General features: G+C 46.6%; 1 protein-coding gene across 2 annotated transcripts in view; it reads left to right on the top strand.

Moving 5' to 3' along the window:
* SLC25A47 (solute carrier family 25 member 47) overlaps positions 1-17,797 on the top strand; it is a 119,152-nt gene that overhangs the window by 49,898 nt on the left and 51,457 nt on the right. For both annotated transcript variants that reach the window (XM_078660184.1, XM_078660183.1), the window contains 3 exons: positions 14,932-14,975; positions 15,057-15,128; positions 15,233-15,415. In XM_078660184.1, coding sequence (XP_078516310.1) covers positions 15,102-15,128; positions 15,233-15,415 — 210 coding nt within the window. In that variant the 5' untranslated portion in view covers positions 14,932-14,975; positions 15,057-15,101. The remainder of the gene's footprint in view (positions 1-14,931; positions 14,976-15,056; positions 15,129-15,232; positions 15,416-17,797) is intronic.

Genomic DNA, 17,797 nt, shown 5'->3' on the forward strand with positions numbered 1-17,797 from the left:
CAGAGGACATACTGAGCAGTAGTGTAGCAGGGATACCACGGGTCGTGGTGCATGCAAAGAAAATCACCCCTTTCACTGCTGTTGGAGTAGTCCCAGGGTTGGATCCCATGCCCACTGTGTAACTGGGACCAAGCTATAACTGGTTGATGAGCCCCCCACTCAGAGAGGAACCAGTCCCAGGATGCTTGTGTTCCGGTTCAGGGAATACCTGGCCTAGCAGTTCAGACTGTACTGTTCCCAATGGGGCAGGGTAAAGACTGGGGTACATATGGCTGGGTCTAAACGGAGTTAACAAGGTGGGCAAAACAAAAAGGACTGGGATAGGGCCTCAGCGATTTCCATTTGCTGATATTAATTCAAAGATTCCGTCCATCACCTTCTGGTTGTTGCACCCACCCGTGCCTGAGCCAGCCTAGTTAATTGGGGGACCACTGGGATCTTTTGTTGTTTTCCCCTATGTGGTTCATGCCCCCCCCCCCCCCTTTCTGATTGATACATGGTAAGTATCCCACCAGGAGCAGCCTCCTCTCTGCTCAGCCCATTCCATCTAACTTCTAACCAGGCTCCAGTCACTCACCAACATTTCATGAAATCGCATACTGGTTGAGCAGAGCATGGAGCAGTGAATGTATGCACAGAACACACTCATGCATAGCAGAGTATAACACATCTCCTTCCCTTAGAAAATAATAAAGTGCAACAGGAAACGTGAGATAGAAAATAATACAATCAATAAGTCCTATATATTTTGAAACCCTATGAATTATTCAGACAGGTCAAATAACAAAACCTTCACCACTTGCTCTCCTGCCAGGTACGCTCACCGGACCAGGGACATACAGTTAATGCACCTTCTACTGCACACATTTGCATATTGAAAGGACTAGGTAAATACATGGCAGGACCAGGGAAATACACATGCCCTCTACTGCACACATCATTGGGAAACATACTACACTCTCCCTCTACTGCATACCTTGCAGGACCAAGGAAGAAGAACACTCACCCTATACTGCATACTCTTGCAGTCTTTCAGAACCAGGGACCTAAAACACTCACCCTCTACTGCACACCATCGCAGAACCAATGATAACAACACTATAATGTGCCTTCTCCATTACCCTTGCAGGATTTCAAACACTTACCCTCTGCTGCGTACTCTTACAGGACCAGGCATAATTACGCTACAATGTACCTTCTACTGGGCACCCTTGCAGGACCAAGTTCACATTTTACACACTCACCCTTCACTGCGTAACCCCCTGCACACTCTTACAGGAGCAGAAACGTAAAACTAACAAAATACTTTCTCCTGACGACTCCACTGAAAATAGGAATAATTTGGCAACTGACATCATCAGTAAAACATCAGCATAACATTGCACAGCATGCAACCCCTAAATAAAACATTCTACTGACAACTTCACTAAAACTGGAGCAAAACAAAACATACTGTGGCAGCAAAATCGGCATCACATTAAAAGAAATTATCATTGCTGGTAACACAAAGTCCTCCACTCCGGTGAGCTACATCTCACCCAAAGAACACACAATGCCCTGGGCATAGATCTAATACTTAAAAACACATCACAGTTCTCTAGGTGCTTAATTCAATCTCACACCGCAAATGTATCAGCGAGACCCCAATGCAGTTAAACAGTTTAACTCATCCTTATTTTGATTCTGCTGTGCGGGTTGGCTTCAAATAACAACGCTGCTTGCTGCTTTGACGTGTTATCAAAAACTATGATGCTGACGCCAATATTGTCGCATCGCGTTGACTAGACTTTAGCTACTATGTCGCTCGTCGCTCTGATATGTTCCCACGGATGTATGACGTTTCAACGCATGTTTTTACAACACATGCCATTACGACGCAGGTTTTACAATGCAAGTCGTTACAACGACTTGCGTTGGGTGGCGCTGGATAGTGAATAGTTTAATTTACTATTCCAACTCCAGTCCCCGTGGATAGTAGGGAAGGTGTTGGATAGTAATTAAACTATTCCCTATCCTAGAGCGCCCCCAGCGCAATGCGTTGTAATAACTTGCGTTGTAAAAGTTGCGTCGTAATGGTAGTGCGTTGTAAAAGTTGCGTTGTAAAGGATGTTCCCCGTTCCCAGGCACCACTGATCATAACGTGTGCAAGCTCAGGATTCTGTCCCGTTGTGCCAAGGAGCTTGTGCTTGGAATCCAACAGATGATGGAAGGATTAGAGTTAATATCCAAGTGCTTGCGCCTCCACTATGACAGCATGATTTAAATCTCACTTACTAGCTGTGCACGCACCCTTGATGACACACACTGCCATCAACAGAAGATACACTCTGATTTTTTCTCTTCGTGTGCATGTGAGCAACCACCATCCCATGGCAACGCATTTAATGATGTAGGAAACGGTCCGCACCTCCAAATAATGCTACATCAAGTAACTCTTGTGCTTGTATAGATATTTAGGTCTGCTTAACAAATGTACATATTACTTATGGTTATAATAATCTATGCTTAACATGCATGTAGATCACTGCATAGTTTTCATATAAGTTATTTGATTAGATGCTATGGTTGTCTGTTTATTTAGCTATCACAATATGCAAAATGTATCATAATTATTTATCTACAATTGCTTCACTATTGAACTATTAAAAAGATAAAGTCACACACAAATAAGTTAGCTTAAAGTACACCAATACTTGAAAGTCTGAGTTTATTAAAACCAACTTAAATATTGACATATTACCTTCCCTATACATCTATAACTTCTATGTACTTATATATCTATATACTTATTACTTTACTCTTACTGTAAAAGAAAACACATTTAAGTCTCTCCAATGCACTACCCTATGTTTAACCCTATATCTCTCTTAATATATCCTCTACCCTCACTCTCTGTCTGACTCATACCAAACCTCATTCTGCTACAATGATCTCCAAAATTACTCTTTTTAGACTACTTCCTTCTCTATCCCTCCTTGCATCACCCCAAAACTCATTTTACTACTACGATCTCCCAAACAACCCTTTCTGAATTCTTCCCTCATGTATCACTCCTTAGACTCAACCAACACCTCATTTTACTGCTATAATCTCCCTAATCTAATTCTAGAGGATCTTCCCTCTCTCATCTCTCCTTTACACATCCCAAACCTCCTCCTGCTACTATGATCTATGATCTCCCAATAAACACTTTCTAGACTTTTTGCTCTTCTATCCCAGGAATTTCCACTGCTGTGCCACTGTGTGCATTTTGCCAGGTGCTACCAACATGGTGCCCGGACCAGAAGGTTGCAAAAATTACTACCAATGTGCCAGGGTCAGGATGTTTCCAGGTGTTACTACCATGGTTCGAGAGCTATCATGTTGCCAAGAAGGATTACCACCATTTTGAGAGGTCCAGCATCTAACTAGGAATATCCACCACTGTGCCAGGGACAGCACATTGTCAGGAATTACCACCATTACCATCATTGTGCTAAAATGAGCACGGTGTTGCTATGGATTATCTCCATATTCCAAGGCCAGCATGATGCCAGGGCTTACCACCATCGTGGCAGGGCCAACATTTTACCAGGGATTACAACAATTGTGCCAAGTCCATCATGTTGCAAGGGATTATCACTATTGTGCCAGGGCCAGCCTGTTCCCAGACATTGCTGCCATTGTGCTAGGGACAACAATTTGCCGGGAATTACCACTATTGTGCCAGATCCAGTATTTTAACAGGAATTACATTCATTGAGCCATTTTTGAGCATATGAGCCCCTATTGAGCCGAAACCAACATGTTGGCAGGAATTTACACCATTTTACAATGTTGCCAGAAATTACCACCTTTGTGCCGGGGACAACATGTGCCATGGATTATCACTGTTGTGCCAAAGCCTACATTTTACAAAGAATTACGACAGTTGTGCCAGGCCAGCAGGTTGCAGGGATTACCATCATAGTATCAAGGTCTGCATTTTACCACCTGTTATCATTTTCCCAGTGACTGCATGTTGCCAGGGAATACCGCCATTTTACCAGGATAAGCAGTTTGCTTAAAATTGCCATAATTGTGGCAGGTACAGCATTTCGTCCATTTGGGCAGTGGGCAAAACACTATCTCATCACATGCACACACACAAGCATGCACAGATACATACAAAGACAAATATGCACTTAAATGAGTGCACTCCACACACAGAGAAATAGGTGCACCCCCACTCGCACACAGAGACAAATGCAGACACACACAGACATGCACACTCACACTTGTGCACACAACCAGTGCAGAAACCTTTTTTTAACCTACTGTAAAAAATTGGATTATTGATTGGGGTGGGCGACTGCTCACCTCAAAGAATAATCACAATATTTGAAGGGGTGAACCCTCAGTCACTAAATTAACCTGAGATCAAATTCCTGCTTGCTATGGCACAGAGCAGACCAGCTTAACTTAGGGCATTGTATAAAATATTCATGCAGTACTAAAAACTGTAATAATGTCGAAAACCCAAGGAATAAAATCCTCATATTGAATTAGAAAAATAGATTAAAATATAGTGAACAAAATTACAAATACCACAAATATCGAATAAGGGGAAACGGAGATATGATTTTTAAAAATTGCCGAATTGGGAACCGAAACCAGCCCTGGCAAACTGCTCTGCCAGCCCGTAGCAGGGGGGAGGGGGTGCAGCCGAGCAGTTTGCTACAGTCGGTTTCAACCGATTTTGTTACTGGGGGCCGATATTGCTGGCCCCCAATGAAAAAGAAGCCCCCCGGTTGGCCCAAAACCAGCCCCCCACCGTAGCGGACCACCTGGGAAATGGCCAGTGCCGCCTACAGTCAGTCCGACCCTGGCAGTAGTCAATGGTCGCAGTTAACCGGACCTATCCGCCATTGGAGACCTGGTTGAATATACCAACCAGGTTTGGCCAAGTAAGAGTTTTACCCTGGGAATGACTCTTTTTTCTGGAATTCCAACCCCTTCAGCTGAGTAAAACAGCAAGCTGTATTCAAGGAGGTCTAAGCGAAGTTTGTAGGTATTGGGCGTACCGCTGAAGCCATTGGATTTTGAAGGAAAAGCTCAGAGCGGGCCTAATTCAAATTTTGCTCCCAGCGAAGTCCACTCACTGGTCAAATTATTTTGCGCTTTCACCCAGTCAAGATTTTTTAATTTCTGATTTAGTCTCTTTTTTGGAGCTTGGAATCCCTCAGTGGGGAAAGGCTGCAGCTGTACCTGACGTTGAGTTCCACAATGCTGGATATCTTCTCACCATGGGCCACATCTACAGGATAGGATGCTGTGGAAAAGCTCTGAGTGGGAGAAACATGATTTCGTAGCCCAATGAGGTCGATTCTTGGTCATTTAGGCTTGGGTGGTTTGTCCTTGTCTTCTGGATGTCTGGTAGTCCAAAACATTTCCAATCCACAGGTATTCAGGCTTGGTAGGACATGTCCAGTGCGGCACAGCCAAGGGTACCAGTACCTCTTGAACAGAACTAGGGTGTCAAGACTGACTCTAGCAGAGGCCACCAGCAGGGTCCAGGTCAGGTCCAGTTGATAAGGTTCAGTTGAAAACTTCAGGAAATAGGCATCTTGCAGCTTTTGGAAGCCCGGTAGCCACGCAGGAAGTCAGCCATCTGACTCTTGGAGTACACGTTTTGTCCTGCATAAAAGAGGGAGAAGGCCCAGTCCTTCAGGGCTCTTCTCAGGCCACTGACAGCAGGTCCAGTCCTCTTCTGTTCTTCCTCAGGTCCAGAAAGAGTTCTGAGGAGGGTACCTGGGGATATCACATTTATACCTGCCACTAACTCGTGGTAGGGGGTGACTCCTAGCTCTGCAAACCAATGGGGTAAATGTAACCAATGGTTACCCTACTCACTTTTGCAGCAGTGCCCTACTCTAAACAATCCCACAATTCGCCACACTTCTAAAATCCAAGAGGTGAAGTCCTACTCCCATTGTGCAGACCATGTTCCCACCCAGAGGTGTGGCCATTGTAACGAGCAGTCCTCACTTCTGTGGCCAAGGAAAACCAGTCTGGAGGCAGTTCACCCCCTCCATCAAGCCACCACCCACTGGGATGGTACCTAACTCACTGGGAGGACAAAAACTGGGGCCTTTCCAGGTGTCAGCTAAGATTTTATAATATACATTGTATTTATAATTAAGTAATACAGAGATATTTTCTTTTTCTTTTTTGCCAACAAGGTAGGCTCATATACAATGTACATGGAAAGGAAAGGACCAAAGTATTACACCTCTGCAGTGAAGTATCCTCTGAATGAGAGACATATCACATTACAACTATTTATTGTGCAATTATTTAGTTACTTTGCAATGGGACATGGTGTGTATTAGACCTGCCAGCCTTAGAGTGGTCTTACCCACCAACGTTTTGCATACCTCCTCCAGTTTTCTGACCTCGTTTTTGCTCGCTTGAGGACTCTGTGCACTTTACCACTGCTAACCTGTGCTAAAGTATTGGTGCTCTCTCCCCTAAACATAACATGTGTATTTGTAAAGCTTGCGTTCACTGCAAAGGGTATCTTGGCTCTGAATAACAGATATTTATTGTTACCCAACTCAATGGTACTCGTTTTATCAACCCCAGAAGGATGAAATGGCTGAGTGGACCCACCGGGATTTGAGCCTGTGACCATAAGGTCAAACATAAGCCTCTACAGTGGACGCAATAGTCCACTAAGGCACTAGACCCTGGTAATATTGGTTTATCCCCAATTGGCATATTTAATTTACTTATAAGTCCCTAGTAAAGTGCACTACATGTGCCCTACATGTGCCCAGGCCTGTACATTAAATGCTACTAGTGGGCCTCCTTCACTCATTGCACGCAAGTAGCCCTCTCAGCATGGCTCAAGATTGCCACTGCAGAGCCTGTATGTGCAGTTTACGCTGCCTTTTCGATCTGGCAAGATAAACTCTTGCCAGGCCTAAACCATCACTTTTTCGGTCTCGCCTGAGCCAGCGCACTGCACTGCACTGCGAGACATTTGGTAAGGGCTTTAAACTTTGGAACACATGCTTGTGCGTGTGCTTTTGTTTTCTTCACCCGCTATTGGCCTTTGCATGCGTCTTTCTAAGACAGACAGCACGCAATTGGCCAAAGGCGGTTGCATGTCCCGCCTTCTCTCTGCCCTGGCCAAAGGTCCTCGGGAGCGAGCGCGGCTTGCTTTCCTCCCTCGTCATGGCTCATTAAGCACAGCGTGCACTTTCAGCTCCAAACGCAGTTGTTTTCAAGTTCGCGTACCGCACGTGTTTTATTAATTTATTTACTAGAGCTCAGTAATGCACAGAACACCCCTCCCACCTCCGAAACATCAACCAGAGCGGTTCCGTGGCTGGTTTCTAATATTCGGCCTCTTTCTGCTCCCCCATATGTTCCCTTCGAAATCCTCCTCTCCTTCGCCATTCTGCCAGCACCCTCCTACCCAATAGTCGTCCACCACCACATCCACCACCACATCCATCACCACCACATCCACCACCACCACCACCATGTCCACCACCACCGCGTCCACCACCACCACGTCCACCACCACGTTCAGTACCACCACGTCCACCACCACATCCACCACCACGTCCACCACCACCATGTCCACCACCACCGCCACGTCCACCACCACCACATCCACCACCACCACCACAATCATCACCACCACCACATTTACCACTACCACATTCACCACCACCACCATCACGTCCACCACTAGTACATCCACCACATCCACCACCACATCCACCACCACCACGTCTACCACCACCATGTTCACCACATCCACCACCACGTCTACCACCATATCCACCACCAAGTCCATCACCATGTCCACCACCACGTCCACCACATCCACCACCTCCACGTCCACCACCACGTCCACCACCACCATGTCCACCACCATGTCCACCACCACCATGTCCACCACCATCTCCACCACCATGTCCACCATTACCACCACCATGTCCACCACCACCACCACCACATCCACCACCATGTCCACCACCACCATGTGCACCACAACCACATCCACCACCACCACCATGTCCACCACCATGTCCACCACCACCACCACCACCCTCAGCACCACCACCACCACCCGTGATGGGTAAAGTGTCACTGTAGGGCAGGGGTAATAGGAGTGTCAACCCTGGCTGTACATGGGACATTTAAGGATGCATTGGGTGCGAGAAGACGGGAATAGGGGCTAGAAGTGTTACACTAGACCCAAGATACATTATGAAGAGGCGTAATGTCACAGGGGCTCCTGTAAAAGCACTCGCAGGATCTCTACCTCACAGTGGCATACCTGCAAGAGCCACTCACTCAAAACAAGCATTGGCATAGCCAATAGGTCTCGTATTTGGGACCTTATAAGTTTTTAGCCATGCAACACTTGATGTTGTTGCACCAAGGATATTGTGCTGGATAACTTATAAGGTCCCAAAGGCAAGACCTATTGGCAATGCCAATGCTTGTTATACATATAAGTCCCCTCTAAGGTAGGCCCTGGACAACCCAGTGGGCAATGTGCAATATATTTTATAGGTAGGACATGTACTTCTAAGTTTTGCTTGTCCTGGTAGTGAAAAATTCAATAAGCTTGATTCAATAAGCGTTCTGTTGCCAGCAAAAGACTTCCTAGCGCTCTTAAGCGCCTCGTTTGCCCCCCTCACCTTGCCTTGGGTATTCAGACCGCCCTCGGCCGAGTATTGACGCCGAGGGCTGGGATCTGATTTTGGACGCCATCTTGGGGGTAGGACTCTCCGCCCTCGCGCTCTAGTAGCGCTACAAAAAGCTCCCCCTTTCCTCCGCGCAGCGGACGCGTACTGCGGACGCGCCGGACCTGCGCCGGAGTCGCGCCAGAGTCCTGCCCGTCAGCGTCCCGGCGGCGTTTGGCGTGGCAGGGACTTCTGCCTATTATGCTTTCTTACTCCGCGCAGGAGCTCCACTCCCTGCGAGCCGTGAATGCTGCCTGTCATTCAGTATTCCCAGGCCGGTATAGGGGTAAATATAAGTGCCCTGTTTGTAAATGGCATCCTACCAGCAACCTCCCTTCTACCTGTCTTATTAAGGACTGTAGCATTAAACATCTGTGTCTACTCCTTAATACGAGGTCGCTGCATAGACACACTCAGGAGATCTTTGATCTCCTTTCTACGACCAGTCCAACTTGTCTGATGCTCACTGAGACTTGGCTCAACGAGTCCTCCCATCCGGACATAATGGCAGCCATTCCCTCTGACTATATTATCCATCGACAAGATAGAGTCAAGGGAAGAGGGGGAGGTGTCGCCCTAGTTGTGAAAAAATCTTTTTCGTGCACGGTCACGCACACAAACACAATCACAGGGGCTGACTCTCTCGCCTTTACCCTGTCCCTATCACCCCAGCAAGCGGTGAAGGGTCTTGTCGTCTACAGACCTCCGAGCCCTGTGGGATTGTTTTTTGATGATCTCCAGCAGGCTCTGTCTGTTCTTGCTCTAAGATCTGAGCAGTGTCTATTGGCTGGAGATTTTAATTTCCATATGGATGATCCTCAAGACCAAGATGCTATTAAGCTATTGGATATTACATCTACTCTGGGCCTGTCCCCCTATATCTTTGGCCCGACCCATGACAAAGGTCATACACTTGACCAGGTCTTCTCCACTTCACCTATTATGGCGGTCACACTTCTGCCGGTACTATGGTCTGACCATTGCCTCGTCAATTTCGAAATATCTGCCACTGTGAAACCAACGGCCATTGTTACGAGGCTACAGGGCAGTAGCTATAGGGCGTTCCATCGGGTGACACCAGATCTGCTAGCTCAGGCTCTGGTGGATCATCCTCTGTCCTTCATGGGTGATCTGGATAATGACCTTGAGAGTTTGCAAACCTGGCTTCTAGCTAGATTAAATGAACTTGCCCCTGTACAGCCACCTAGATCTGCCACCCAACGGATTTCGGCCCCTTGGTTTACGGAGGAATTGGCCCAATCCCGTAGACAATGTAAAGTCGCCGAACGGGCATGGAGAGCCCATTATGATACTGAGGCTAAACAGATCTATAAATCAACGATGAAATCCTATCATGACTTAATTCTCCAGGGCAAGAAATGCTACTTGGCCAAAAGAATTGAGGAAGCAGCAAACTCCTGCAAGGAGATTTTCTCAATTGTTCGAGAATTTACCACCCCGCGCTTACCCTCAGCCCAGGACGCCCCGGTGGAGACCTGGGCCAACACCATTGCTAATTTTTTTACCACCAAAATTAGGCAAATACAGGACTCCTTTCCTCCTAGACTAACGGCTGATCCTCAGATTCTGCCGGTCGAGACAGTTCCTCTGCCGACTTCGGGCCCAGTCTTGCTAGACTTCCCGCCCCTTACGGTGTCCGCATCTTTAGCTTTGATGAGGAACCTTAAATCGGGCTCACCGCGCGACCCGTGTCCAGCAAAATTTCTAGCGAGAATGGCAGAGGTTGTTAACCCCTTAGCCAATCCCATCCTTAACCTCTCCCTGAGTCAGGGAGCTTTGCCTCTTCCTTGGAAACAGGCTATGGTTATTCCTCTCATTAAGAAGCCTAACCTGGACCCAGAAGTGCCATCCAATTACAGGCCGATCTCACTCCTTCCAGCACTTACCAAGATCTTGGAGAAACACGTCCACAGCGTGCTCTCCAATTTCTTGGAGTCGAACGAGCTGCTCCATGAGTCCCAATCGGGCTTTCGATCGAACCTAAGCACCGAGACGGCGCTCCTGGAAGTCTCTGAGACTGTGAAGGAGGTGCTGGATACCGGAGGCAGGGTGATGTTAGTTATGTTAGACCTGTCGGCGGCGTTTGACACCGTCCCCCATGAGGATCTCCTCACTAGGCTACATGACATCGGTCTAGGGGGGACGGTGCTCAATTGGTTTCGCTCCTTTCTTGCCAACCGCCGACAGACGATCTGGGTCCCATCTGGATCTGCCGAAATGCCGCCATTGGGAGTTGGAGTTCCTCAGGGCTCTGTATTGAGCCCTACTCTATTTAACATCCTCATGACCCCTCTGGCGGCACTGGCGGAGTCCTATGGGGCCCGGATCGTCTCTTATGCTGACGACACCCAGCTTCTGTTTACCTGCCACAAGAGTGAAGATTTCGATGGGGAAAGTATCCGTGAGTGCCTTGGGGCTGTTTTTAATTGGTTCAAACGTAACAGCCTCAAGTGTAACTCGGATAAATCCGAGATACTATTCTTCGGATGCCCATCGGAACCGGATTGGCATGGTTGGTGGCCCGCTGACATGTTCCCCCCAGCTCAGTCATCTAAATGGGCGAAGAACTTGGGAGTTAAAATCGACAATGAGCTTTCGCTCAAATCCCAGGTGGCTACTCTTACAGGAACGTGTTTCGGGATCCTCAGGATGCTCCGAAAGTTTTTTCCCCTACTTTCTGAGGAACATCGGAGGATAACTGTGCAGGCACTGATAGGATCCAGATTGGATTATGCAAATGTCCTGTATCTGGGTTTGCCAGAATATCTCTTACAGCGTATGCAGGTGACCCAGAACGCTGCAGCACGAGCGATTTTTGGCCTGCATCGCCGTACTAGTGCCTCAAATTTACTTCTATCCCTCCATTGGCTTCCTATACGGAAGAGGATAATGTTTAAGGCTATGACCCTAGCCCACAAAGCCCTGCATGCCAATGGTGCAAAATACCTCCAGAAGAGGCTGGATTTTTACCGGCATGCACGATCCTTAAGATCGGAATCATTGGCTCTGACGGTGGTGCCACGTATAAAGAGGGCCCGACTGGGCGGTCGGTCCTTTAGATTCCTTGCCCCTCAACTTTGGAACTCCCTGCCACTGTCTTTGCGGGCTACATCTAACTTACTTGCCTTTAGGAAGGGTCTAAAGACTTGGCTGTTCTCTGGTTAGTGTGCTTTCCCCTTTTAGGTTTCTGTTTCACTGTTATGTTTTCCAGTCTCTTTCAAGGTCTGGAGCACAAAGCGCCGGGACACTCCTTTGGAGTAGCCGTTGCGCTATAAAAGTCCCACAAAAAAAAAACAAAAAAAAAAAACTCTCAAATTCGTTTTTCACTACTGCAAGGCCTATCTCTCCCATAGGATAACAAGTTTTGTGTTTCTGGAATCACAATTTAAAATCACAACTTATGGTGAAGTTGGATTTTAAATTGCAATTCTGAAAATGCCACTTTGAGAAGATTGGCATTTTCTTACTGTAGCTATGTGTTGTCTGCTGACTCTCTCTGATGCATGTCTGGCATGTCTGGCACGTCTGGCACGTCTGACAGCTGGGATTTGTGTATTCCCCCTAGACAACCACACACAATGGAAGCTTAGGTGTGACTTGATGGGCAATCCTCAGAGGATTGTAGGGAGGAGCTGGACCCAGCCCAACTTACACCTGAATAGGCTATGTCCTGTCCACATACAAATGGCTGCATACCCCCCTTGTAGTGAGTCTGGAGCCAGGACAGGAAGGAAGAACCTCTGTGCATTTCAAAGCCCTGTTTTTGAAATCTCCCCTACTTCAAAGGCACAACTGGATATATGTACTGGACCTCTGATACCACCACTTCAGTACCCTTCTGGACCTATGAAGACTCTGCCAGGAAGGACTGCTGTGCTGCTGAAGGACTGCCACACCACTGGACTGCTGTTTTGCCTTGCTGTGCTACCCTGCTGCCTCCTGTTTCCCTGCCTGGGTGAGAAGGGCTGGACCTGCATCACTTGGACCCAGAGTGGCACCAAGGATTAGTTGGCTTGCCTCCTCATCTTAAGTCTCAGGGACATAAAAGACTTCCAATTTACCTGCTTCTGCACCTGGACTCTGCAGTCTGAGAGTCTGCCTTGGCAAGGGGTGCCACCCCAGTCCTTGACCCTTGAAAGTGGGGTCTACGGTGTTTGTTTCAACAAATCCCACACATCCGCTTTTGAATCGGCGCATTAACGCTGTTGCATGGATGGAAACCGGTACATTACCCTGTTATGAAGATCAGAACAAGTGCATCACTCCTGTTGTGGGACCAGAAACAACGTATTGCCTTCGGAACCACTACAGCACAAGGTCTCCAGATCTCCATCGACAGCTTCCCCGATGACGACGACGAATCTCCACCTTGCAGCTCTTCGCTCATTGGAGCCGATGCATCGCCGCTGTTGCGCGTATCAAGACTGGCGCGTCGCCTTCACTGCGTGAATCAACACCAACGCATTGCTTCAGCTGCACATCACATCTTCAACGTTGATGCAGCCAAGATCAAAGTACTTTTGTTCAGCAGACTTCACTGGGTCCCTGTGTCCAGCCCACACTCCACCATGGCCTGAATTTTTGACTTTGTCCCAGTCTTGCGTAATCAGATATCCTGAGTAAGCGCTTTTTGCTTCTAAGGTCTAGTTTACAGTTTATTCTTTAACAATTCATATCTCAAGTTCTACTTATTGTTTTTTTTCATTTTGGTCTTGTTTTATTTATTAAATGAAGTTCTATGTTTCTAACCTGGTGTGGAATCTTTTTGTGTGGTGTTTTTACAGTTTTACTGTTTGAAGCATTGCACAAATTATTTACATATTGCATCTAAATTAAGCCTGACTGCTCTGTGCCAAGCTACTAGATGGTGAGCACAGGTTCATTTAGGGTTTGCCAGCTTCTTACCCTCAATAGGATTCTGCTTGACTAGAGCTCATACCCCAGACAACCTACAACCCAACTTCTAACAGTGTGACAAATGACGGACAGGCCTTCACCCTGGACTAGCTATAAGTCTTAAGGATAAAATTGCATCTTAATGTCCACCTTCTGTTATCATTCCCACAGCCTCGTCGTTGGCCAAAGTAATTAAGTATGTCTTCGGAGGGACCCATAGATCCTTCAGCCTGGATGTCAGTGACATCAGCGCCTAGCAGTGTGATGTTATGAGAGACAGGCCTGCAAAATATACCTGTAATAAGCTGGCAGGTTTAATATACCCTAAAGGTCCAGAGTTACGTGTTATAGTTTCAGTTATGCTAGACACAGGAGAAAGCTGCAGATATTTACTTGGACAGCCTGTGTATAGGTAGGACAGTTGGAGGATGGATGGGGACTAACACATGTAGGAGCCCCACAGCATAAAGCTAGCCACAGGAGCAATGAAGTGCTGTGTCAACATACAGCAAAAAGTGAGGGAATCAGAGAAGGCCAGTAATCCACACAGCATAATGTGCAAGGCAGAGATGCTGTCATCTGAGTAAAATGATGCCAAATGGGCAACAAGGGAAGTTGGTGACATGAGAAGAAGCCATGTATCTTTTCAAAGGCAGTGACATTGCCTGCTGAACAACACAATTTTAACAGTTAACATTTTGAAATATGGATTAACAATGAAAATATAAAAAAATGTGAAAATAAACATGGCAATCCAGTGGAGTTTTCGAAAGTCCTTTTTTATCTATTTTTCAAAAGAATTTAAAAAACGAACATTTATAGGAGAAACAAGAGTCTCCTAGAAGATGAAGGAGTTCTTCCCTCTCTATACCTGTGATTTTATATGTAAAACAAAATGGCTACCACCACTCCCAATTTGAAGGAATTCTCGAGTTGGCTAGTAATTAATGGTGCCGAAGAGGAGAATTATTACTCCTTCAGGAGTTTTCTAATATTGACTTTCAGACATTTCACAGGTTAAGAACATCTCAAAGTGTTGCATAGGAAATGGCCCGAAAATTAGATATTGCAATGGTAATCAAGAGCTGTATTTCCCCATAACCAAGGTTCCTCAAGTCGCATCACTGTGGTATTTCTCAGTAACAATACTTCCGGAAGTGGGTATACTGCATTATTATTCTTGCACAAGTCAGAATGAGGGCCAAAATGATGCTATTAATTAGGCGGAAATCTAAACTGAAACTGTGCCTACATTTGTATTCAATAGTTAACCACTTTTTTGTTTCAGGTGCCTTTGGCGTGGCAGTGGGCTACCCTCTGGATACAATAAAGGTATATGTTTTAAATATACTGCCCCAATATACTCCCTTTGAAACCCAACTTCCTTAACCACATTCTGCACTTTAAACGCAGGTACGGATTCAGACTCAGCGAGCTTACAATGGAGTTTGGCACTGTATGCGCTCGACGTACAAAAGAGAAAAGGTTTGTTCTAATATTTTGCTTCAGCATACAAATATTGTCCTAAAATAGGCAGGACAGAATATACTTGATATACTTAAAACTTTCATTTCATAACTTATTTTTAGATTTCGGGATTTTTCAAAGGAATGTCCATGCCTGTTTCCACAGTTTCTGTCAGCTCTTCCATCATATTCGGCACATACCGAAACTGTCTCCATAAAATATGTAAGCTGCGATATGGCAACGCAGAAGTGAAGCCATCCAAGTTAGATATTTTCGCATCTGGATATGCTGCCGGGGCTGTACAGGTATGTTTAAACGCAAAACCAAAAATAATAATTGTTTCTTTTTTTTTTAAATCAAGTTTTCCACCAAAAAACATTGTCTGTATCATATTTCATACAAGCATTTACAATGCAACGGTCTCGCCTTTGCAAAAGTTAGAGCTAGTGACATTGTTAATGACAACATTTTTATTTATGTGTTGATTTTGAAAACAGATAAATAAATTGCATTGTCATTTACAATGCCAATAGCTTAATCTCTCGCAAATGTCAGACACAAACTCACAGACCCACACAGAGCCCTACACACAGAGCCACAAACAGAGCCCCAGACACAGAGCCACACACACAGAGCCACACACACAGAGCCACACACACACACAGAGCCACACACACACACATACACAAATTGCCGATCTGCTGAGGCAGAGCGAGTGCCGATGCCATACAAGCCAACATTTTTAAAGTACAAAGAACGACATTTAGTATCCCTTCATTTTTCCTATTGACATATAAATGCAATAAAAGACATTTAAGCAGGAGACCCCTATAAAGCCATTTAAAAAATAGAGTCTTCGCCTGAATCGCGCCTGTTGGCATGTTTGTGACACCGGAAATCATGGCACGCTTTTGCTCAAGTCAGCACTGAATTACGTCACCACTGATGAAAAAAAAATTTCAGGCCAATGAGGGAGATTCCAGGTGAGCGAGGGAGACTTCAGTCAAGGGAAGGAGGCTGGTGGTACACGAGAGACTGGCTGTGTGAGAGGGATTTGTGGTAGAGTGGGAGAGGCTCTGTTACACCTGATGCTTCTTTTTGCCCCACTCGGCAGTGCCCTGACCCGGGCCAGGAAGTATACTCAGACGCAAAGAATTAGTGTGGAGGGCCTGATAACCACGCATCGCTAGTACCCTTCAGTGGCTTAGTTTTAATGTAAAAGGAATAGTGCACGTTGATTTAATCGCAGCACCTACAGTCACGGTGAACAACCTTTACAACGAAACTATTACAACGCACTACCATTACAACGCGGTCATTACAACGCAAACCATTACAACGCATTGCGCTGGGGGGCGCTCTAGGATAGGGAATAAGTTTAATTTTCTATCCAACACCTTCCCTAGTGTCCACGGGGACTGGAGTTGGAATAGAAAATTATACTTACCACTATCCAGCACCTCTAAGCGCTATGCGTTGTAAAGGTTTGCGATGTAAAAACCGCGTTGTAAAGGCAGGCGTTGTAATAGCCTGCGTTGTAACGTCCTACATCTATAGTCACAGGAGAGAAGGCAGAAACTAACGCAAAACCGAGGTAACTATTGACGGAACCTAAAGTTAAATGAAAGGATACCGGCATTGTACTAACAGCTCCATTCAACCTTCTAAAGGTAAGTTTTCAAATAGCTGCGCCAAGGCTGAACGTAAATGTATCGTCAGACAAACAACGTACTTCTAAGTGAAACCTCTTTGGGAAACAGTGCAACAATGTTTTCAAATCTTGCTAGGACTCCCTGTGCATTGATTAGCTCACAGTTGTCAACCACACCTGAATATAAGTGAGGCCACTTCTGCTCAGGCCCCCTCAATCTGCACCCATTACATACAGAGGTAGACTGAATGACAACCCCGCCCCGTTGTTAAAAGAGAGGTAATAAGAGGCCCATCTGCCTCGGAGAGGCCGCTCAGGCCCCCACTGGGCCGCTGGCGGCTTCTGAACTGCACAGACGAAGCGCAAATCAGCCAACTCCGGTACCGGCCCCTACCCTGTTGCCCGCTTTACCAATTCGACCCTGGGCATGGACATCGCAACTACACCAGAAGGAGCCCACATATAACTCCCTTCCTCTCCACCCCGGCAGAGCGCTCTTTGGCGTCAATCAGGTCTGTGAAGCGCTCTAGCAAAAAAACCTCTATAGAATGAAATACCGAAAACAATAAATTACATTGTTGAATTATATTGGTCCTTTGTGCATACGCGTGTACCCTCCCTCCCCCTCCTGCCAGTCACGCTACAGGCGCGTGGGTTGGTTGCGCACTAGTGATATAGCGCTTATCACTGATAATCCCGTATCAGGGCACACCGAGGCTGTACACAAAGGACGCACAGACCACACCTGTCACGGTCCCAGGACTGGACAGGGGCCGAGCCCAGATTGCCATTAAACAACCGCATCCAGTATCACCAGGTCTGCCAATTAACCCCAATCAAATACTGAAGGAACGCACAGCTCTGCGCGTGCAGGTCAATCGTGCCCCGCAGCTCTGCTGCTATCGTAGCGCTTTGACGCGCACACAGCTCTAAGGATGCACCTTAGTCCTGTCCCACAGCTCCACTGCTGTCCTAGCGCTTTGACGCGCACACAGCTCTATTGATGCACCTCAGTCCTGCCCCACAGCCCCGCTGG

This window comes from Lissotriton helveticus, chromosome 9 (genome assembly GCF_964261635.1).
Source record: "Lissotriton helveticus chromosome 9, aLisHel1.1, whole genome shotgun sequence".
NCBI lineage: Eukaryota > Metazoa > Chordata > Amphibia > Caudata > Salamandridae > Lissotriton > Lissotriton helveticus.